The sequence below is a fragment of the Ursus maritimus genome, unplaced genomic scaffold (genome assembly GCF_017311325.1).
Source record: "Ursus maritimus isolate PB19 unplaced genomic scaffold, ASM1731132v1 scaffold_9, whole genome shotgun sequence".
Classification (NCBI taxonomy): Eukaryota; Metazoa; Chordata; class Mammalia; order Carnivora; family Ursidae; genus Ursus; species Ursus maritimus.
Window position 1 is genome coordinate 71,638,431 of NW_024427107.1, and position 23,249 is coordinate 71,661,679.

At 41.7% G+C, this 23,249-nt stretch overlaps 1 protein-coding gene across 3 annotated transcripts in view; it reads left to right on the top strand.

The window, feature by feature from the left end:
- The window catches only part of PHF20L1 (PHD finger protein 20 like 1), a 79,323-nt gene extending 66,417 nt beyond the window's left edge, over window positions 1-12,906 (top strand). For all 3 annotated transcript variants that reach the window (XM_040625549.1, XM_040625551.1, XM_040625550.1), the window contains 6 exons: window positions 1,823-2,004; window positions 2,985-3,084; window positions 4,381-4,576; window positions 8,016-8,382; window positions 9,611-9,773; window positions 11,122-12,906. In XM_040625549.1, the coding sequence (XP_040481483.1) occupies window positions 1,823-2,004; window positions 2,985-3,084; window positions 4,381-4,576; window positions 8,016-8,382; window positions 9,611-9,773; window positions 11,122-11,264 (1,151 nt within the window). In that variant the 3' untranslated portion in view covers window positions 11,265-12,906. The remainder of the gene's footprint in view (window positions 1-1,822; window positions 2,005-2,984; window positions 3,085-4,380; window positions 4,577-8,015; window positions 8,383-9,610; window positions 9,774-11,121) is intronic.
- The last annotated feature ends 10,343 nt before the right edge of the window (window positions 12,907-23,249 follow it).

The following is a 23,249-nucleotide window of genomic DNA, read 5'->3' on the forward strand; positions in this document are numbered from 1 at the left end:
GTTATTTTGGCCATGAAAGCATATGTGAGACACAAGCTAATTCCCTTCAACGATAATAGTTTTAAATGTATTTATTCTATTACGATTGCCATCCGTATAACGCCACACATATGCTGCCACCATGTTCGAAACTGTTTATTCGTGTTCTGGTCTGCCGTTTTGAAACATGAACTTGCATTCCGGAAGGCCCAAGTTAGAAAATACTAATTTTGGATTTAAGATAGTAAGATGAAGAATGAATGAAATTTCCCCTCTAGGTTCTCAAGACTACTCTTATTATTATGAGAAGGAATTTATGATGCCTCATTGATTTACTCCTTGAAAATTTTCCTTTATTTCTCTACTATCATTTCTACTGACCTCACTTTCTCTAAGATGTCCTAAGACTCTAAAGAAAAGAAAATGTTAATTTTTCTGTAAAACATTAACTTTTGATAAGTCAAAAATAAAACATTCAAAAACAGGAAAAAATCAGATTAGAAGCTGGTAAAAGAAGCACTAAGTCATGAAGTATTTAAAATACAAACAGCATGAATTTTTTCAGTTCAAATTCGGCCAACTTCTTTCTGGTCTGATCGTCTGAAAAGAGAATTTTCTGTGGCAACGGACTCCCTCCTTAGCTCTTCCAGAAGCAGTCTGGAGCGGCTTACTGTGTACGGCAGGCTGACTGTAAGCACTGCACGTGGAGCTTTTGCAGTGCCGAGCCCTTGCTGCTGCGGCCTGTTGATACCCTACGGAGGGAGGCGAGTGAGGAGCAGGTGAAGGAATGGCGCAGACCACGGCTAGAGGCTGCAACACTGAGGCAGGAGGAGCCACCTCTGTGGCCGAGGCACTGCACTGACTGGCCTCTAGGGGCCTCACAGCAGTGGGCAGGTCTTCGACCATGCGTCTTCCGCATTGCTCCATCCACACTCCCGGCAAACCTTTAGTGGCCTGTCATCATTTTTTCTCCTTTGTCATAAATAAATACTTCCTTGTGTTTACCTCCATTTTTTTTTTTTTCTCAGTGGCCTGGGCTAAATTGTCCTCTTTGACATCAACACTGGTACAAATACAAACCTAAAACCTGGCATTATGTAGTGGTCATCCATACAATCTAGTTTCTAGAATATACGTACTTATTTTTAAAAGATTTTAATCCAAGGGAAATTCTGAAAATTTGTAAATTCCTTAGGGAAGCCCTGGTCCCAGTTTAAGGAATACTGGTGACGTCATTGAGAATGTAGGCTCTGGAGTCAGGTAATCCTGCTATGCAGTCAGCTTCACCGTTAGCTGGCCTCACTGCTCAAGTGAGGAAAGGATCTTCTGTTCAAAGTGTTCAGTATAGTCCTGCTGCATGGGAAGTGCAGTGGTGGCTGAGGGTGCCCACACCACTAAGAATAGTAATACTGATACTAGACTTCCAGGCAGTCTCCTTCCCTTTGCTCAAGTGTCTTGACTATGGTACATAGAACAAAATCCATTCTTTTTACAACCCCTGATTCTGGGGAAGATGAAGAGCACTAACATTTGTGAAGGTGTTCGAAAACTACGCAAATTTGAATTGCTGTCAACCTTAGCCATAACCTCGATAAGCAGCAAGACTACAGGATACTTTCCAAGTTACTTGTAATAGTGTAGATGTTAAGATGTAAAGTCGGTCATAACTAGCGAAGCTTCAAAAGTCATTTGTTTCTTTGTTTAGAGACAAATACTCTAATTCCATTTGTTTGGCCTTTCTTTCTTAATAGCTTATAATCACTCCCTTTAGCTCCTTTCTATCTGGAAAAATGACACAAACATAGGAAAATATATGCTGAGTATACTTCTGTGTATATTCTAGACTTATCAGATGTGGAATTCCTAGATGATTCTTCAACAGAGAGTTTGCTTCTCAGTGGGGATGAGTACAATCAGGACTTTGATTCAACCAATTTTGAGGAATCTCAGGATGAAGACGATGCTGTTAATGAGATTGTGCGGTGCGTTTGTGAACTGGATGAGGAGAACGGCTTCATGATCCAGGTAACCAGTCTTCCCTGTTGGAGCGAATAATTATTTCAGGTGCTCAGCAAGCACAACGGGGTTTCCATGTTCTTTCCTCACTCATGGTCCTATTGAAGGGCAGGTCTCTCGCTTATCACGTTTAAAATCCCAGTAGTGATGGGAAAATCTCTAATGAAGTGGACTGCTCTCTCACCTAAGGATCACCCTCCCTTTACGAGAGTATTCAGTTTGAGGTCTTCAAGCTGAAATTCCGGAAGCCATTCTTTGAAATCAGTAGGGTGGGTGAGCGTCCACATTGAAGGGTAGAGTGTAGCAGCCCTTTTCTTGCCTGGATCCCTGTTGCTTGTAGCCCTTCAACAGGCAGATTCGGAAATAAACGTTTCCACTACTGTCAAAAATTGTTGCAAGGATTAAGCATTACAAACCACCTCTCCCTGCAGAAAGGGGTATCTTTAAGAAAAAAGAAGCATTACCCGTGTTCTGTGATGACATTTGGAAGATTTGGAAATGTTAGTTACAGGAATGAAGAAAGAGTAATGTTTTTTCTCCCTCTTCAGAGGTTTTCTCAAATAAGGGAACTACAAATTTATAGGGTCACCACACAGGTAGTACTTTTAAGAAGTCACTGCTACAGGCACTCCTATGAACTTGTCTTTAAAAAAAAAAGAAGTCCACACTTTAATAAGGTATTTTAAGGATGTATTTGCCTAAAAGTTAGTGGGAAATAAGTGAGAGCAATAGTTTCGCGCGTGCGTGTGTGTGTGTGTGATTCATCTATCAAGGCACATTTTAGTTGCTGCAACAAGAGGAAGTTCTTGAAGTAGCCGACTTTCAAATATAAAATTCATCATATATCGGCCCTTGCATCATTGTGTGGAATAAGAGTTGAGCTGTGGGCGCAGCCAGAGACGGGCCACGGCTAAGTGAAAGGAAGGGGATTTGTCTGTCTTTGTAGTGAGCAGACCAGTGATCGTAAGCGCTCCTGTGTTTTCTGGCAGTGTGAAGAGTGCCTCTGCTGGCAGCACAGCGTGTGCATGGGGCTGCTGGAGGAGAGCATCCCCGAGCAGTACATCTGCTACATCTGCAGGGACCCTCCCGGTAAGCCTCCTCCCCATGCCGGCGGCAGGGCGCCTCCAGATCTGGTTACCGGTTCCGTAGCGTACCCGCTGTACAAGATACTGTTACTTCTGCATCAGTTAAAGTCTGTTTCCATGTTGAAGTTTTAAAATATTTTTCATTGTTTGTTACAGTTTTATTTTCCATGTTAATTATCTAGACCAGAACATTAGCCTTGTTTCATTACCGTAACTACTACATTACTGGAAGGACAGAGTTACATACGTCTTTTTCCTGGAGAAGAAGTAGCCCTGTAGTGCGTCCCTGTGTATCGATTTCTAAATAGGTTTATATGGAACTGTATTCTGAATGTAACTCCTCGGGATGTGGTTTTAAGAAAGTTCCTGATTGCTGCATATCCAGCTCATTGTAGGTAGATGGAATCTCCGATGATCGCGGTCTGACCCTTTATTTTACCGATGAGACAACTGGGGCACGGAGAGTCGCATGCCTTGTGCACAAGGATAATACTAGACATGGCAGAACTGAGATGAAAACCTGTCCTTTTTGACTCCTTGTCCAGTGCCTTCCTCCCATGCCAGAGGCTCTGTGAATAGCAAGGTTTTGCATATTGCATACACTTTCAGCTGCCCAGGCAGAAAAAAACTAGATATCCAAAAAAAAAAAAAAAAAGTAACATTAGGAAGCAGGAGAATGATTCAGACCCATACGAATGTAGACATCTGTTTATTCATTCAGCAGCCTTTATTGGATGCCTATTTGCCAAATGCTGGTAAGAGGTAAGATGATTGATTGTAAGCGTGCCTTCCGCTGTCTCATAGTAGGGGTCACAGACACGTAAGCAACTCATTTAATAGACATAGTATTGACATTGAAGATGTAGGATTATACAGGACCCTGTAAGATCTTGAAGAGGAGTCCTTATTCACTTAAGTAGAACTCTGTATTTCATCCAGTTCAAAACAAATGTTAGAGAACGGGTACCCCGTCTCGTTTCTGTCCAGCCCTCTCAGCCTTTCTACAGGACGGAGGACAGACACATCAAAAATGGAAAGCCTTACACTCCAGGTTCCTCCGCAGGTGTCCTCTGCCTCCGAGCACACCGTTCATGGAGTGTGTTCTCCGTAGTGGGCGGGAGGCCCTGGGGTCAGAGGAACTCTCACAATGCCAGCTCCTCAGAACTCTGTTTTGCTCTTCTTCTGAATTTATTCTTAGTACCAGAGCTTTTCTTGCTTACTGAGTAGTGTTAGTAAGATGGCAGTGGAAGGAAATCTTAAGTGGAATCCTTTGTCATTTTAATGTCTCCTTCCTCCCCAGGTCAGAGGTGGAGTGCAAAATACCGGTATGATAAGGACTGGTTGGATAATGGGAGAATGTGTGGGTTATCATTCTTAAAAGAAAATTACTCTCATCTCAATGCCAAAAAGATAGTTTCCACACACCACCTGCTTGCTGACGTCTATGGTGTCACGGAAGTCCTGCACGGGCTCCAGCTGAAGATCGGCATCCTGAAGTAAGTAGGCGCCGCGGGCACGGGCGGCCTGTGTTTGAGTTCCCAGTGATCGGGCGGCCTTTTGGAGGTTCACGTGAGCAGTTTGAAAGACGGAAGAGAGATTTGAATACATTTTATTTATTTATTTATTATTTATTTATTTATTTTTAATATTTTTTTATTATATTATGTTAGTCACCATATAGCACATCCCTGGTTTCTGATGTAAAGTTCGATGATTCATTAGTTGTGTGTAACACCCAGTGCGCCATGCAGTACGTGCCCTCCTAACTGCCCAATGAATACATTTTAACTTTTGAAAATAGACACGATTAATAAACATTTTGTTTCCTGCCTGTTGTGCTGGAATGAATAAGCGTGGTTGAAGGTCACTACCACCTCTGCTGTTCCAATCAGTGTTAGTCCCTGCCCGGCTGTGTTGTGTGCTTGACATATGCACAGAATTAAGTGCAGCTGCTTGGTGAACCCGGTATTTTGTGTCCTGCTTCAAGAATGGTGTCAAGATGAAGTAGATTTAAGAGTGTATTTTTTAATTACCTAAAGATGGACTTTGAAGGGAGCAGGTATATAATCCATGCCTCTGTTGTGCGCTGAACGGGTTTTAGTCACCCTAGACTCTTTTCCCTTCAAACAAACAAACAAACAAACAAACAAACCCAAACCTGAGCCTCCCTAAGTAACATGTCCGTGTGTTCTTGAAGCCCTTGTTTTCAGTTCTTCCTAACTCCTGGTCAGAATTCTTCTTTTAAAAAAATATTTTATATAAAAACAGGATGATTCATTGGTTCTTCACAAGATTGTCTTCATTTTGACTCACTTGCCTGGGCCAGAAACTTGCCGTTTCCCCTCATTCTGTCCTCGTCCAAGTACCTTTCACCTCAGCCTGGTGTGCCAAGGGCACCTATCCACTGTAATTCCTTCACATTGTCCTGTGCGTTCCTGTCTCTCTTCTTCACACTGTCCCAGCCCAGGCTGTTCTTTTCACATGAACCATTGCCACACCTTTTTAGTTCTCTGCGGCTCTGGTCTTACACTCTTTGAGTTTATCCTTCTTACTGTTGCCAGTGTGATCTTAGTAAAAGATAAACAGGAGCTTGGGGCACCTGGGAAGCTCGGTTAAGTGTCTGCCTTTGGTTCGGGTCATGATCTTGGGGTCCTGGGATCAGTCCCCATGTCTGGCTCCCTTCTCCGCGGGGAGTCTGCTTCTCCCTCTCCCTCTGCCCCTCCCCCCTGCTTGTGTGCATGCTCTCTCTCTCTCAAATAAATAAAATCTTTTTAAAAAGATAAATAGGAGTTTGTCTCTTTTTCAGCTTCATACCCCACGGTGTCTTCCTGGCTCTCCAGCACGTGCTCTGAGTCCTTCCCTGATATGTATCCTATTGTTCTGTTGCCATGTCTTCCCTCTCCCCGTTGTTCTCTCCAAACATCACAACTCTACCAAACCATAATCCCTGAGTGAAGCCTGCTTTATCATAGTTACAAGCCTTTACTCACACTTAGAACAACCTTCTACCACTAGTCTTTTTGGCAGATGCCTTTTCACGATACCTGCCTGACCAGGGCTGATCACATACCCTTCTCGGCAGACTCCTTGCTTACTGATGTTGGCATTTCGGTGCACTTTGTTTTCTCATGTCCGTCTCCCCTAACTAAACCATGGATTCCTTTAAGGTACAGCTTTTGTCTTACTCATCATTTTGTTCCCAGTGCCTAGAGTAGGGATAAGTCCTTAGTGACTGTTCGATGTAATTTGCTTCTGTGGTATGTCATAAATCTGAATATGGATTTCTTCATAAAAAGGGCATGCAAATGCCAAAACTTGAGGGAAGAGCTAACTTATTAAAAAGAAAGTCTACTTCATGCCAAAAATTAGTGCTTTAATATGAGATTTCATTTAATCCTTAAAATAAGCCTAAGAAATAGGCCTCCTCTCATTTGACAGATGGATAGTCAAAGATGGAGGTACTTGTGCAAGCTCAGTGACAGAGCAGGACTCGGTCCATTGGACAGACTGCAAAACTAGCTTTCTGTTGTGCCTTTACTGTGAACGAATTTTAGTGTTTTCTGATATTAAATTATTAGAGGTCCAAAAGATAAAATGTATAATTTCAGAACAATACTTGAGAATTAGAAGAAAAGTAATTTGACCCTTGGGTGTTTATCTAACCTGGAAATAGTTAATTCATGAACATTATTGAGCTCTCTGAAAGGTTTATGCCTCCTGAGTATTTCCCTTTCTAATCAATGCTGATGAAAGAATTCCGGTTTCACTCACTGCAGAATGTTAATGACTACAATTAGCTGCAGTATCACACTCGCAGAGTTGGCGACGATGGCGATAGAAGGGCATTGTCCTAGGCTGTGGGTGGGGCGTAATCAGGGAGGCCTCTTTGGAGGCCGCTTGGACAGTACCTATCACATTTACAATGTGTACCCATTATCCAGCTCTGTGTCTGACTGAAATATCCCCACTTGTGTGCAGAGATCACACGCACACGCACACACGTCTGTAGGTGGGAATGGGCTGGTGAGCCTGGACTGTGGAGCCTGAATACTGTTCGGCTACTAGAGTGAGAGTGAGGGAAGTGTCTGCGTACCGAGCGAGCAGGATGCCCATGTATGTTATCTATGAAGAAGGCAAACTGAGAGCCCCATTTGTATAAAAAGAGAAAGTATATGCTTATCCATTTAAAAAATAATTTTATATGTGTAGAAAATGCCTGAAAGATTATACCTCAGTTTTTTATGATTGCCATGGTAGGGAGGTTTTTACCTTGTATGCTTTATTGCCTGAATTTTTTGTCATTAGCAAGTATCACTTTTTAACTGAATGAAGATTTTAAAATACGCACATAGAGAAGTTTTTTGTGTTGTACAATCAGTAGGAAAGGAAGTGCATCTATCGAATGATGATGTGAACTATCAACATAATTACACTTATCATTGCCTTTTTTAAAGATTTTATTTATTTAACAGAGAGAGAGAGAGAGAGCAGGAGCTGGGGTGGGGGTTGCTGAGGGAGAGAGAAAAGTAGACTCCCCTGCTGAGCAGGACCCTGACATCACGACCTGAGCTGAAGGCAGATGCTTGCCCCACTGAGCCACCCAGGGACCCCCATCATTGCTTTTCTACCCAAGTATTATTTCTATAAAATTGTGAGAATTCAAACTTTGGATTAAATTACCCTAAAGAATACCTCTGCTTTTGTCTTGAGCCCCTGCCCTCCTCCTAGCTTGGTTCCCTTGGTGAGTCTAGGTCTAGAGCAGAGAAGTGGGGACCAGTCTGTCTGAGTCAGCACGCTCACTGTACAAAAGCACGGACAACCAAGGGTTATCTGTATCATTTTACCTTCTGGAATTTATTATAGCACTAAACTTGTTTTTGTTTTTTGTTGTCCCCCCCCCCCCCCCCCCCCCGCTTTCTCCATCTTTGCTTTAAGGAATAAACATCATCCTGACCTTCATCTCTGGGCTTGTTCTGGGAAGCGAAAAGACCAAGATCAAGGAATTGCTGGGGTAGAGAAAAAAGTTACAGTGCAAGACACAGTTAATGTAGAGGAAAAGAAATACCACGTACAGAACCATAAAGAACCACCTCGTTTGCCCCTAAAAACGGAAGGAACTTACATAACAAGTGAGCACAGTTACCAAAAGCCACAAAATTTTGGTCAAGACTGCAAATCTCTCGCAGACCCTGGGAGTTCAGATGATGACGATGTTAGTAGTTTTGAAGAAGAACAAGAATTCCACACAAAAGATAAAAACCGTTCACAGTACTCAGTGAAAGAAGATGGAATGCCTGAAAAGGTATAACTAGTTCATTTGTTTTGGCTTGGAAAATCTGATAGGCCATAGGAAAATTTTATAAAATAAAACATGCTGAATTCCCAGTAAAATTATTCTTATATTCCCAAGTTCACAAATGTCTTGTTAGGGTAAAGACATTTTTTGCTTTCTCTATTAGAAAACACTGACCATTTGAACATTGAATTATCCCCTAGTTCAGAGTTGTAGTAATTTAGTAAACTTTTGCCCCATCAAAGTTTCAGTTTTATAAGCACACTTAGATACCTCAAAAAACCATAAGCCACGTTTTTTTTTTCCAAATGAAGATGTCTGTGTGTGAGAATGTGTAAGTGTGTGTGGGTATGTATATATTAATACAATGCGTGTTTCAGATAAAAGGTGGCATTCTGATCTTTCTTTTAAAAATTTTAGCATACTTGTTTATGCATATCAATTCCATTATGCGATACACTGAATTCTTACAGCTCTATGTACATTGACTTTCTACAAGTTTTTTTCCTATTCATAGGGATTGTTTTAGAAATATTGTTTCTTCATTTTTCATGGATTTTCAACTAGCAATGCCGCTTCAAAATTAGCTGTTTATTTTTCTGGCCTGTTTTATCAAGAAATCACTATAAATAAATAAATTTGGGAAGCCTATAGTTCATGATATTTGCAGCAAATGATTTTGTCAAATTAATATCCCTTTAATGAAATGAATTCTTTCTGGTGAGTCTGAGTTCAGGTTTCTTGTGTATATTTTAAGCAGTTTGCACTTTTTAAGGTTTTAAGAGATTTTTATCTTTCTCTTGCCTCACTGATTTAACTGCAAGAGTTAATTACAGTCTGCAGTTAGACTTTAAACTGGCCTTTGTCAACTTCCGTAATTTTTCCGTCACTGCTTTCTGCCTTCACTCCACTTATGTCATTAGTTTAGATTCATTGAGGAACGGGTTGGTCCAAATGAGCTGGGCTTTCTCGTTACCAAGTATAATTAACAACTTATTTCTTTAGCATGTCTTGTTGAATGCTCCCCACCTTGTGGAGACCCATGCTACGCTTTGTGGAGAGACATGGCAAGCACATCTGCCCTTGTAAGGACCATCAGACATAATTTATGTGCTAGCATAAATAGTCAGATTGGAGTTCACTGATCATTGTGGTAATGAGGTATTTCGTGTATCTTTCCTGTTATGACATTACAGTTCTCCCAATTTTGTTTTTTTCCAATGGTTCTTTGGAGAAGAATCCAGCTGAGAGGAGTACGGTATTTATTTATAATGATAAAAAGGGCAGTGAAGACCCAGGAGACTCACATCTTCAGTGGCAGCTCAATCTCCTTACCCACATAGAGAATGTGCAGAATGAAGTTACCAGCAGGATGGACCTAATAGAAAAAGAAGTTGATGGTAATTTTAAGAAAGAACTAAAGTACAGTGGCTACAGTATGTAAAATGTGTTTGTTGTTGTTATAAAGACATTATATGAAGTGTTTTAAATTACGGGATGAGAGCTGCAGGTGCTGTCCATACTGATAGAACATCTTGCTCCTTCACATCGCATTTAAACACAGCTGGTGTTTGGGGTCTTTTAGGCTGGAAACAATATGACTGGATAGTATGTCATTTTTTTTTAAAGGTGGATATTTATTAAATACTTCCCATCTGCCGGGTACAATATAGAGCAAATAAGGAATACGTATTAGTTTCATTGAACTGTGTTTTCTTTGGAAGTCAGTGTAAGGGGCATAAACATATTTAAAATATGGGGGAAGACATTTTGTATCTTTGCTCTCACTGTGGTCAGTAGGAAGTGAAATTAACAACAAGAAACTCCCCCCAAACTCAGGTAGGTCAACCTTTAGTTTGCACACACATTTTCAAATGGTTTCCTTTGGTATTTTTAATTTTTATCACACAGGGGGCTGAGGAAAGATTATTATCCCCATTTCATAGTTGAGAAAATAGAGTAAGATTACCTGATTCCTAATCCAGTGTGTTTTTTTTCCTAACCTCATACATAAGATTCCTTTTTTTTTTTTTTTAATTTCACCCCATAGTAAGTTAGAGCTCCTACTGCTTTGTTTTTCCCTGAGAAAAGAGGAAATGGAAACCCATTCCAAAAGCATCTTCTATTTTGTTTAAGCTAGTTTTTTGTTACTTTAATGTTTTGAGTAGATTTGAATGTTTGAGTAGAAATGCAATTTGACACTATCCCTTATTATTAATAAAAAGTGTGGAATAAGTAATTGCATTCTGCCTAGACTTCTAATATGCTTGCATTTTTTTTTAAGTAATGATAAAATAGTGGGACTGAAAAGAACACTGAGAAATTGCCACCTCCTTTCTTTTGTTAAAAAGAAGTTCCTGATTTAAAAAAAAAAAAAAAGGTTAGAATAGCTAAATTTCATTTAAAATGAAGTAGAGATGTTTTAAGTCTAAAGTAAGAGGCAGCCTCAGCAGGCACAGGAAGCTGTTTCCTATTCCAGAAGAGAGTAGATGGAGATACTCAAAATGAACTTACTTTAAGCCTATAAAGGGAACAATTACCTAAAATAAGAAAAGTTTAAAGCTCTTGTGGGATAAGATATAATATAAAGGATGCTAAAGCCACTCAGAAATGGCTTGAGTGTATCTGTGGCCTTCTAGAGAAAGGAACGTGAATTCTGCCTCCATCCTTTTCCAGCCTTCCAATTATACCATTTTGTGACTTCTTCCATTTGCCATTTAAATTTGTTTGTTCTGTTCTCTCTTTTAGTTCTGGAAAGCTGGCTTGATTTCACAGGGGAGTTGGAGCCACCTGACCCTCTCGCAAGACTGCCCCAACTTAAGCGCCATATCAAACAGCTCCTAATTGACATGGGCAAAGTACAACAAATAGCAACTCTTTGCTCTGTATGACAACAGTGAAAACCTAATGAAAAGAACGTGGGTCTCTTCAGTCGATAGTTTTTATTATCCACATGACTGCTAAGTGGATAGTTAAAAAGCGTAGTGATGTTTGGTCATTTACTGATTTGTGACATCAAAAGGATGGTGCCTTGGAAAGGAAAATGAAGAACAACCTTTATCAAGGAAGCTACTATTATAAAAAGCTTATGAGCAAGCTACATGATAATGTGTCATATGCCAGGGATCAATGAAGTTGAATATAATTTATACCAAGGAAATCGAGCTGGCAGGATTTTTCAGTAGTTGCTTTACATGAAGCTTGAGATATGTGTAGAAAGAAATATGGTGTGTTCATATAATTTTTAGTAGAAAGATCCGTGTAATAAACCAGCATTTGGCCAAAAGCAAAACTGTAGAGGCAAGGAAATTCTGGAGAGGTCTATAAGGTTGCTATACGAACTGTCTTCTCTGCAGTTGATCCAGCTGCACTGAAGTTTAGAATATTTAAACTTTTATGGGATCATGAGCTGTTTCTTAGGTGATGAATGTCCTTAATCAGAAAACTGACAGTGGAGCCTCACTTCTGGGGAAAACAGTTGTGGAATTCTGACTTCATTATGATTATATATTTAAAAATGCCAAATAATTGGAATTTCTTGCAGGCATTATGCTCATTATAAACAGAATGGCTTGCAGAAGGGTCAGTGTGCCAAATGACGATGACACCGCTGGAGAGAGAATGTTAAATGTTGTGGGAGTTCCACTCCCAGGTCTTGCGTATGCCATCAGCCCATCAGAAACATAGATGTCATGTAGACTATATATGTCCTATATATAGTTGAATTCAGGACTCAGGCATCAGCGTACAGTTTGATCCTGAGTATGCTTGGTGTTTGCCTTCAGATAAAAATTGTAAATAACCTCAGCTGGGATGAGGAGTGACAAAAATATCAAAATAATTTGTGGCTGTGGATTTTTTAACTGCTGGTAGTGGAATACTGGAAAAGCTTCATTTCTGAAGATGAATTTTATTTTTAAAAAATACATGCGCACTCAAAACTTTTAGCTTTGATCACAAATGGACAAATTTCTGAAACCAAAGGCAACTAAGTTGCTGAGTTAGCTCTTGCTGGATTTCGGGCCCAGGTCCTCCTGTCTGCCAGTGCTCTTGTGAGTTGAGTGCCGCCTCCATGCTCCATACGCAGGTATGCGTAAGCGTGTGTGCTTGTTTGAAACAAACACTCAGCGTACATATGTACATATCCTACACATATTTATATCTGCACATATCTAGTTTTATTACTATAGACTATAAGAGTTGGTGGTTAACATGAAATGTTACCTTTTAACAGACTGTTTTTAAAAATTAAAAATGTATGTACAGGTTTTGAAACTTTTTTAAAAAGGGGGAAAAGACTGTTCAGAGGAGGCTATTTGATGATATAACACTTGAATATTTTATGCCTCATTCTGTTTATCAGTTCTAGCGATCTGTGTAAATGCATTTTAGAACTGATACACAGTAAACTTGAATTTATCTTTGATAAGAATACATGCCACTGTACATTCAGATATTATTTAAATTTGCAAACACACTGTTCTATATGTAAGGTACTGTATGTAAAACTCTTTATTAAAACTATTCCACATATCCTAAAATTTCAGCTTGCCTTTTTGCGGCCTTATATTTTGATGTGAAGACGATTAAAAGAAAGTGCAGAACTGTCATTAGGAATTTGTATTGCCTTTTGACATTTTCCAACTTGACAAATGTGCCAAAGATCAACAGACATAAGATACAGTCCTGTGTACTTAACTTGTTATATATTAACTTTATCAGAGATATTATTGGGAAATGAAAAGCTTTAGTAGAGGTGATTGGGATACTTGCTTAAATTTGTATATTAAAGTAAAAAAAAATAGTGCCTATATTCCATGTGTGGCGTAAACTTCCTAATGTCTGTATTATCTTTCATTTGTGTTAAAAATAATGGCTCTCATCTTGTCCCTGTTGTGGTTAAATTCCAGACATTGAATTTGTATCTTTTTTTTTTTTTTTTTCCAGAGTGGAGCAAATAGCATCCTTAACCTATGAATAGTGGAGTTGCCTAGATTCTTGTCACACACACGGAAGAGCCTTTGTACCTAGTACCGCTCATCTCTCAGTCCCTGGTGACCAGAGTTAGATTGATGTGCATTGTTCTTGTCGTACCTTTTAATCACATCAGTTTCTTTGTTAGTGGCCAGCAAATGAAAAGTTCCATTAAGACTTAGATTACTAAATTTTTGCTCTGCTTTTATGTCTATGAATTGAAAGTCTGAATTTTTTAATTTAGATTTTTAAAGTAAATCTATGTCAGATTACTTCTATGCACATATCCATTTAATTTAGAGTATATCAACACTTGGTTGATGTCTTAGTAACTAGTAAACTGAGCCTTTCCCTGGTTAAGAATGTGGATTGGTTTTTGAGAAGTAAGTCCACTGTGAGAGGTTTCGGACGAGATTTCTTTCCACTTAGTCTTATGAAACATATGTCTTTGAGTATAAGTAATAAACTAGAGAGGGTGTTTCTTGAAAAGATAACTTTTCATTGCTACCCAGAGAGAACCAAATGAGCACTGGGGAGGGAATCCTTGTACTGATAAATGTCGTTTGTACTTCCTCATACCTCTGTGTGGTCCTACTTACTGTTCTCAAACTTAAAGACAACACAGTCTTTCCTGAAAGGAAATCAGTCATTCTCATAATTTCCTAGCACTCTTCTTATTTTCACTGACTTACTTCCTCTCACATATTCCACATGTTTGAAACAAAGCACCCCATTTCCCCTCCAGGCAACTGGACCTTCACCTTCACTCGCTGATGTGACATTACTCTGAGAGCCCCAGCTTGACACTCACTGTCTGCCCGTATCCATCCCACCACCACCTGTGCTGGCGGCTCGAAACAGATGCTCTTTGCCTCCTTTGCCATTTCTAGTTTTTTATCACATCACGTTGTGGAGGTGTTAATATTGGCCTCCTGAAATTGTAACTTTGCCTTCATTGTAGATCATGAGAATAGTCACTTCCAGGCTAGAGGATTCATACTTCCTGACTGCCTGCTTTGTGCCAGCGTTGGACATTACCTGCAGAATCTCGTTTAATGCTTGGTGTAAATAGTTGGTCAAACAAGATCATTTTCAAGATGGGGAAGCTGAAGTGTAGAGACGTTTAGAAACATGTCCTCAGTAAGACTTAAGTGACAGGTTCAAGATGCAAGCCCTGTGCTGTTCAAGCTCATGGTCTTCTCCTAACAGAGCTGCGTTTCAACTGATTTTGTCAGTTCAGTTGTCTTCTCTGAAACTGCTAGTGACTCCCTATTTCAAATCAGTTCTGTGTCATCCAGACCTCAAGTTCATTTAAGTACAGCCTCACCGCTAGGTAGGCTGTGCTTGTTTCCATGTCTTGCCTCCTTAACATTTCCCTCTTCTGGAAGATTCTCCTTTGTTTGCCTCTACAGACCTGGGCAGTTACTCAAGCTTCAGTTGCTCTTCCTTATCCAAGGCCTCCTCTCGTACCCTGCGTGGTGCGTGCTGCGGGGGAGCGGCACCAGTGAGCGCCGCGCCTGGCTCTTGGTGGGGCAGGCGTGAGCTGTGCAGTTGCGCTGCTCACGTGTTCAGTCTGGCAGTTTATTAGCAGGGATCTCTCTGAGCTTGGGTTTCCTTATCTATCGAATAGGTATCTATCGATACCTAGGAGAACTGTGTTGAGAGTTAAATGAAGCAAATAAAGCACCTAGAAGCTCTTGTTAAATGGTGAAGTTGAAAATTAAATGCCATAGTCGCATTGAGTGTCATCCTTGTGCCAGCCATCAGGTTATGTGGCTGGATATAGAACTACTCAGGTCATAGTCTACAGGCTAATAGAAACGTAAAAAATCTATTTCTCAGAGATAGGTGATATCAGAGAGTACAAGGAGCCAGAGAGGCAAAAGAGTAGAGATTGGCAGGTGGAATGGTTTGGTGGAACTGGAATATGTACATTAACTAAAAAATGGTCTTCGAATGTTTTTTGACCTCTGTATAGGAAGTTTGGAAACCTATAATCTCCTGGTACCTGTATCGTTGGGTACCCCTACAAGTGGATCTGAAGACAAAACTTAAGTATTGTGTTTAAGAGATCAGCCGAGGAAGCTGGAGTGATGAAGACAGAAGAGTGTGGGGGATGGGAGGAAAGAGCCAATATTGGTATGCACAATGGAGGACACTGCTGTCGGCAGTGGAGCTTTGATTCTGCCATTGGAAACTATTCATCATAAATTTAAACGCTTGCAAAGGGTGTGATTTCCAGTTTGTAAATATTGGCATATTAAAATCAACCTCCTATTTTTAAATGTATGTAATAGAATCAATCGTTTTGCTACTTACCAACATCTATTTTCAAGATACACGAGTAAGCTCTTTCTTGACATTGGGAACTCTTACATGTTTTTAATTTTCTTTTTTGCCTTTCCATTTCACCTCCCAATGGTATGTTGCCTGTCTTTATACTTACAGGTCTTTATCATCCTGCCTTTTGTCCACAAAAAAATTAAATCGTAAATTACAATTAAATGTATTTATAGGCTTCTTACTAGAATATCAAAATACATGTAGCAAACACTAATATTAGTGAATAGAAAATGGGAAAATCTACAATTAGAATTCAGGATTTCAACCCTCCTTTAATTGGTAGAACAAATAGAAAATCAAGACATAGGACACAAACAAACGTGAACACTCAGTTTGACCTAATTGACACACAACATTCCACCCAACATGAGAACAGAAATTTCCTTTTCAGGTGCATATGGACTACTCGGAAAGATGGACAGTATACTAGGCTATAAAACAGGTCTCATTACATTCGAAATAATTGAAATAATATATTCTCTGATGACAGTGGAATTAAACTGGAAATCCATATTGGTTATCTGGAAATCACCCCCCCAAATGATTGGAAATTATCAATATATTTGTAAATAACCATGAGTCAAAGAGAAAAGTTACAAGTAAAATCAGAAGACGTTTTTAAATGAATGAAAATAAACACAACATGCTAACATTTGTGGGCTGCAGCTGAAGCAATATTAGAGGGAAATTTATAGATTGAAATGCTTGTATTAGAAAGGTGCACAGATTGTAACTAATTGTGATCATTTCACAATATATACAAATATCAAATTATGTATATCTACAACTAATATTTGTCAATTATACCTCAATTTAAAAAACTGGAAATTAAGAATGGTACAAAATCATTGATCTAAGATTTAAAAACTAGAAAAACAAGCATATTAAACTAAAATAGAAAAGGAAGGAAATATGTGCTGAAATCAATGGCCTACTAAAGGCGCAAACAATAGGGAAACCATATAAACCAAAATTCTCTGAGCAAACCAATGAAATTGGTTAACTCCTACATAGACTGTTCAAAAATTAGACTGGAAAAGGGAAATTACTGTGTGTCCAACAAACAATTTTTAAAAATATTGTGAAAAATTATATGCCCATAAATTAGACAGCTTACATGAAGTGGAAGAATTCCTCAAAAGACAAATTACCAAAAGTGACTCAAAAAGAAATTAAATCAAATTTGTAATTAAAAATGTTCCCTGAATGTGAATTCTATGAAACATTTAAGGAAGAAATCTCAATATTGCACCAGCACTGAGAGAAAATGGAGAAGAAAAGAGCACTTAACTTTTGGAGACCCAACTTTGACCTCATACCAGACCAGGAAAAGACACCATAAGGAAAGGACATTACAGACCAATACATGGTCCTCTTGAATAGACACAGAAGTCTTCAACAAAATATTAGCAATGTGAATCTGGTGATCCATTGTAAGGGTAATATGTTTAGATCAAGTTGAGTGTTCCACAGGAATACAAATTTGGTTTAATATTAAAAAATCAATGTAATATGTCATCAAAATAAAAATATGTCCATCTCAATGAGAAAAAGCATTTTGTAAGTTTCAGAATTTATTCATGATTAAAAACTCAGAAAAGGAACGGACAGAAATTTGCATTACTATAAAAGGCATCAACTGAGGAACTTACCTTAATGTTGTAATGATAAATGAATACTTTCTTCCCTAAGACAAGAAGGCCAGAATGTCCACTATTACCACTTCTATCCAACATTGTTCTTGAGGTCCTGCTAGTGCAATATGTCATTGAGCAATAAGGGAAGAAAAATAAAAGGCATACTACTTGGAAGAAAGAAACATTTCCAAGTGACATGTATATGAAAAAGTCTAAGGAATCTACCAAAATGCTACCAGAACTAATATTTCTAAGCATTAGCAACAAACTATTGGAAATTGGATTTTTTTAAAAAAAATACCATTTTCATCAGCATCAAAAATGTGAATACTTAGGGGTAAATCTGAAAACATATATGCAGAGCTTGTACACAGAAAAGTACAAAACGATGCCTAGAATAAAGATGAGGTAACGAATAGAAAAATACACCAAGATCCTGGATTGGGAGATGCAATATCGTTCAGTGTGAGTTTTCTCAGAACTGACCAGTAGATCTAATGCAATTCCAAGTAAAATCCCCACAGACTTTTTGAAACAGCAATTAGCAAGATGATTCTAGAACTTAAAATTCACAGGGAAATTCAGAGGACCTAGCATAGCCTAAGCAAATTTGAAAAAAAAAAAAAAAAAAAGAACAAAGAAGCACAATTTCTGATTAGGGGGTTTATTATAAAGCTACAGTCATTGAGATGGTGTAGAGATGGCAAAGAGAGATACAGATTGATGGTACAGAACAGAGAATCCAGAAATAGACCTAAGAAGTTATGGGCAGTTGAATGGATGAGAGCATTTGGTGTTGCCAGTGTTTGGTATTTTAGCCATTCTAAGTGGTGGACAGTGCTCTCTCGTTTTAATTTGCATGTAGGTGTCCAACTGCTCCAGCACCATTTGTTGAAAATATTATTTTCCCTTGAATTACCTAGCTGTCTTTGACAAAAATCAATTGACCATAATCACGGACATTTATACCTGTACTCTATACTCTGGGAAGAGATCTGTGTATCTTCAAGCAACATCAAACGGTCTTGATGACTACAACTTCATAGGAAGGTTTGGAATCAGGCAGTGCAATTCCTCTAATTGTGTTCTTTCTTAACTGTTCTTGACATTCCTGGGTTTGTTGATTCTTGATAAAAATTTTAGGATCAGGTTTTCAACTTTTAAAAACATGCCGGGATTTTGACAGGAATTGCACCGAATCTACAGATCAATTACTGTCTTAACAATTTAGTCTTTTGATCCAAGAGCATGGTGTGTTCCTCCTTTGGTTCAGGATTTCTGTACTGTTTTCTCAACAATGTTTTGTAGTTTTCAGTGTGTAGATTTTGTACTTTTTGTTGAATTTATTTCTAAATATTTAATTCTTAATATTGTAAATGGAATTTTTTTTCAATTTCATTTTCAGATATTTAATTACTAGTATATAAATAAAATTGATTTTTTAGTATCTTCGTGACATTGTTCAACGCACTTATTTGTCCTAGAATTTTGTATATTCCTTAATATTTTCTGAGGAGGAGACTAAGGAGACTTTATAGGTACATGGAATGTAAGATCCTGCATTGGATCCTGGAACAAAAAAAGGATATTAGTGAAAAGCTGGTGAAATACACCGAAGTCTGTAGTTAGTGTAGTATATCGATGGCAGTTTCTTGGTTTGGTAATTGCAATATGATTGTGTAAGATGTTACGTTCAGTGAAATTGATTAAAGAGGGAACTGTACCACTATTTCAAACTCTGGATCAGTTGAAAAATTATTTCAAAATAAGTAAAAAAAAAAAAAAAAACCACGTTAAGACACAAAGAATGAAACTTAATGCAAACTATCGACTTAATGTATAAATATTGCTCCAATAATTGTAACAAATGCACCACAGTAATGCAAGATGTTAGTAACAGGGGAACCTGTATGAAGGAAGGCATATGGGAACTTTGTGCTCAGTTTTTATGTAAATCTAAAATTGTAAGGCCTGTTATAATTTTAAAAAGTTGACGAGAAAAGAATGTGAGAAGATAATTATAATACGCTATCTTTGTAGTTTGAGAAAGAAAAGAATTCAGTGAAATTGTTAGACCCACAGGCAATTTAAAGTTCCATCCTTGAAATACTCTGTCTCTAGGAGTCAGGCTTGCCCAGGAAATCAAGGAGGAAATGCAGTCATTAAAAAAGTATGCTTCGATCAAATCAGCACAGGAGCGTTGGGGGATTGAAAACAAACTTTAGAAGATAGTAGAACGTGAGAATATGGTGTGGGAGAAAGGCTGAGCTCTTAGAAGCGGACTGGCCTGATTTCAAATGGACAATGGGGCTTTGAAGGCCGGGGCAGACTGATGGGGCAGGAAGTGGAGCCGCATGAGTGATTCAATTGCTTTGAAAAGAGGCACTAGAGAAAGCAAAGGATCTTAACTGTTACCAAATCAGAACAGACTTGAAAAGACTGGACCAGGCTGCGCTCAGATCTTGGCGCTCTTGTTGGATTTCTCCAGAGAGAGACATGACTAGGATCACGAGACTATAACAAGTTCCATCTTAGAGCCACAAATGGAGACCCCATCGTAAGAGTGAGGGAGAAGCTTCGCTTGAATGGGCCACTGTATAGGATATGCTTACAGAGAATCTAGACACATGTGAGAAGACCGGACCAGAAGCATCAGTACAGAACCACTGACCGTTCTGTCCCCATCCTGGCAGGGGGCTTGGCCATCCTCCTTACAGTTTGGCAAAGATGGAATTCTAGGGTCCCCCAGCTGGCCTTTGCTAGCATGGATGGAGGTAGAGCCACAGGTTTTTGCTTTTGTTTTTTTCCGCGTGGTTTGCTGGAATAGAGTTATTACTGTGAAAAAGTTTTTCAGGAATTCTGATATTTCTCTGGCAACCCAGGAGGAAGGAAGTGACTGAGTCACTGGGTTGGGGGAGGCAGGGAGAAGCTGTCCAAGGCAGTGGCATGGTACCCAGCTACATGGTGGCAGGCTGGCTTGGAGAGGGGGCTGGGAAGCGATTCTCTGTGGTGGGCAGCAGCTGATGGATGTCAGAAACAGGGACGGCTGACATTGTCACTGAACTAATGTGAGTTTGCTCCTTGGTGTGAATTACAGGTGAGAAGACACCAGGTGGAGTTGTTCACAAAGGAAACTGTTTTCTGCAAATAAGGAGATCATGGGGGAAATAATCCCAAACTGTGACTCCCCAGCAAGGGTGGATGGGGTCCTTTTATTTAGGGTTAGGATGATCTTTTAGCCAGCGGAGCCTTGTCATTGCATGTAGGGGCGGGCATAAGATTGCGCATGCGCCTTAAGGAAGCAAGCCTGCACAGACATTGTGTGTTACCTTAACGAGGCTTGTGCTCCTCCTTGGCCTGGGGGGATTTTAGCCTTGTAATGAGGCAGTGGTAACTATAGGTCACTCCAGGGTCACTCCAGGGTCCTTCTGCGCAGGCGCCAGGAGGGGGGGTTGAGCTCAAGCTGGCCTGGATGGTCTGCGCAGTCCTTATTGCTCCAGGGGTAGTTTCTGTTCCTATCTTGGGTCCTTCTGCCTGAGATGAGAGAGAAGCTGGAAAGAAGAGCCTAAGAAAAACGTGGGACAAAGATCGGTGGGTACAAGCAGGTAGATGGGCAGTAAAGGCCAGGTCTCGGGGTCCAGCTGAAGAGGATGCTGGCTTTCCAGCTATTTCTGTTCCCCCACATCTTCAGTAAGCACCCTTGTATTCAGGGCAGGAAGGAGCCGCAAAGAGGGTTCTGTGGTCACATTTGGGGTCTGTCTGAGTGTCCCAGTTGTGAGCCAGGCCCAGGCGGGTTGGAGAGGAGCTGAGCGGGTGTCACCCCAGAGGTCTGCGTTTCCAGGCTTGTCCCCGCGTGTCCCCCAGCTTGTGGCGGGCACAGTGGGGGCAGCTGAGTCACGGTGAGAAGGGCGAAGAGCCTGGCGCCGGCCCCAGCTCCGCGCTCTGCTGCCCGCTGGAGAGAAGCACCTCTCCTGTGCTCCCTGTGCACACCCCTGAAGCCCCGGGTGGGGGGCGCCCTCACGGCCCCCCACATTCCAGGGTTCCAGGGCCCAGCCGCTGCTCCCCCAGCGCCAGACCCAGTGGAGCGGGGCAGTGGCCCGGCCAGCGGCGGTGACTCAGCATGGCCCGGCGCTAAGCCTGGGCCTCGCCCCTCACCCACCCTTCACTCTCTGGGTTCAATTCCCGCGGGCAGGTCAGCCGTGCTTCCAGAAGACACCATCCTCCTCCCGACCAATGTCAGAAGGGCAGTAGCAGCCTAACACTGGGTCACAGTGCGTTGCAGTGCTATGCCATCCCCTCACTCGTCCCATCATATAGGCATTTGTCACCCACGTCCTCACGAGCAGGGTGAGCACAGCACAGTTAGATACTTTGAGAGACAGACCACATTCACACTTTCTTATTACAGGCTATTGCTGTGACCATTCTGTTTTATTGCTAGTTGTTGATCTTTTCCTGGGCCTAATTTGGAAACTAAGCTTTCTCACAGGTGTGTAAATATGGGGGAAACGCAGTGTACATAGGGTTTGGTGCTGTCTGCACGTTCAGCCATCCCCTGGGGGTCTTGGAACGGATCCCTGGGGATAAGGAGGAGGGGCTGCTGGCTCCCCATAGTGAGGGGTGTCACTTGGCCTGTGTCGAGGGGTGGGGCGGGGGGGGGAGTTCTTCCTGTCGTGTCTCCTTTTCCAGTAAATGCCAACACACCTTCTCACATCATCTTTGCCTGAAATCTAAGCCTCGTTATTAGTTATCCCCTCCCACTTCCTTTACCCCCATGGCTAGGTGGTCTTCAGGAGCTGCCCATGGTGTTCACCTTCAGAACCCCTGTGCAGTGACTGTCCATCCCCCACTCCTGCAGCTGGAGAAGCAGCCTGGTGAGGACCAGGGTGGGGGGCCGTGTCAGTGGTTAGTCCAGAGCTGCGGGCCCAAGGAGGGGGAGACAGTGAGGAGGAGTCAGGCCCGAGGCCTGGGAATGAGGTTTTGCTGGTAGAATTTGGAGGCTGCTGAGAAGTGAGTAGAGAGGTTAGGATGGCATTCAGCTTTGCCATTCGAGAGAGAGCAAGGCACGGTGAGTACGGTGTTGGAAGAAGTGTCGAGGAGCTTGTTTGGGGACCTGCTGAATTTGAAATGTCTGTGGAGCACCCAGGACTTGAAACTTAACCACCAATTCTGGCTGGCACTGGGGGTAGGGCTGGAGCTGGAGCTGAGGCTGGGCCTGGGCCTGGGAATGGAGCTGGTGTTGGTGCTGGACCTGGAGCTGGAGCTGGTGCTGGGCCTGGGGCTGGGGCTGGGAATGGAGCTGGTGCTGGTGCGGGGCCTGGAGCTGGGGCTGGGAATGGAGCTGGTGCTGGTGCTGGGCCTGGAGCTGGGGCTGGGAATGGAGCTGGTGCTGGTGCTGGTGCTGGGACTGGGGCTGGGGCTGGGAATGGAGCTGAGGCTGGTGCTGGGCCTGGAGCTGGGGCTGGGAATGGAGCTGGTGCTGGTGCTGGGCCTGGGGCTGGAGCTGGGGCTGGGAATGGAGCTGGTGCTGGTGCTGGGCCTGGGGCTGGGGCTGGGAATGGAGCTGGTGCTGGTGGTGAGGCTGGGGCTGGGGCTGGAGCTGGGGCTGGTGCTGGGCCTGGGGCTGGGGCTGGGGCTGGGAATGGAGCTGGTGCTGGTGCTAGGCCTGGGGCTGGGGCTGGGAATGGAGCTGGTGCTGGTGCTGGTGCTGAGGCTGGAGCTGGAACTGGTGCTGGGGCTGGGGCTGGTGCTGGGAATGGAGCTGGAGCTGGAGCTGGTGCTGGGGCTGGGGCTGGTGCTGGGAATGGAGCTGGGCCTGGGAATGCAGTTGGAGCTGGTGCTGGGCCTGGTGCTGGGGCTGGGAATGGAGCTGGTGCTGGTGCTGGTGCTGGGGCTGGGAATGGAGCTGGAGCTGGTGCTGGG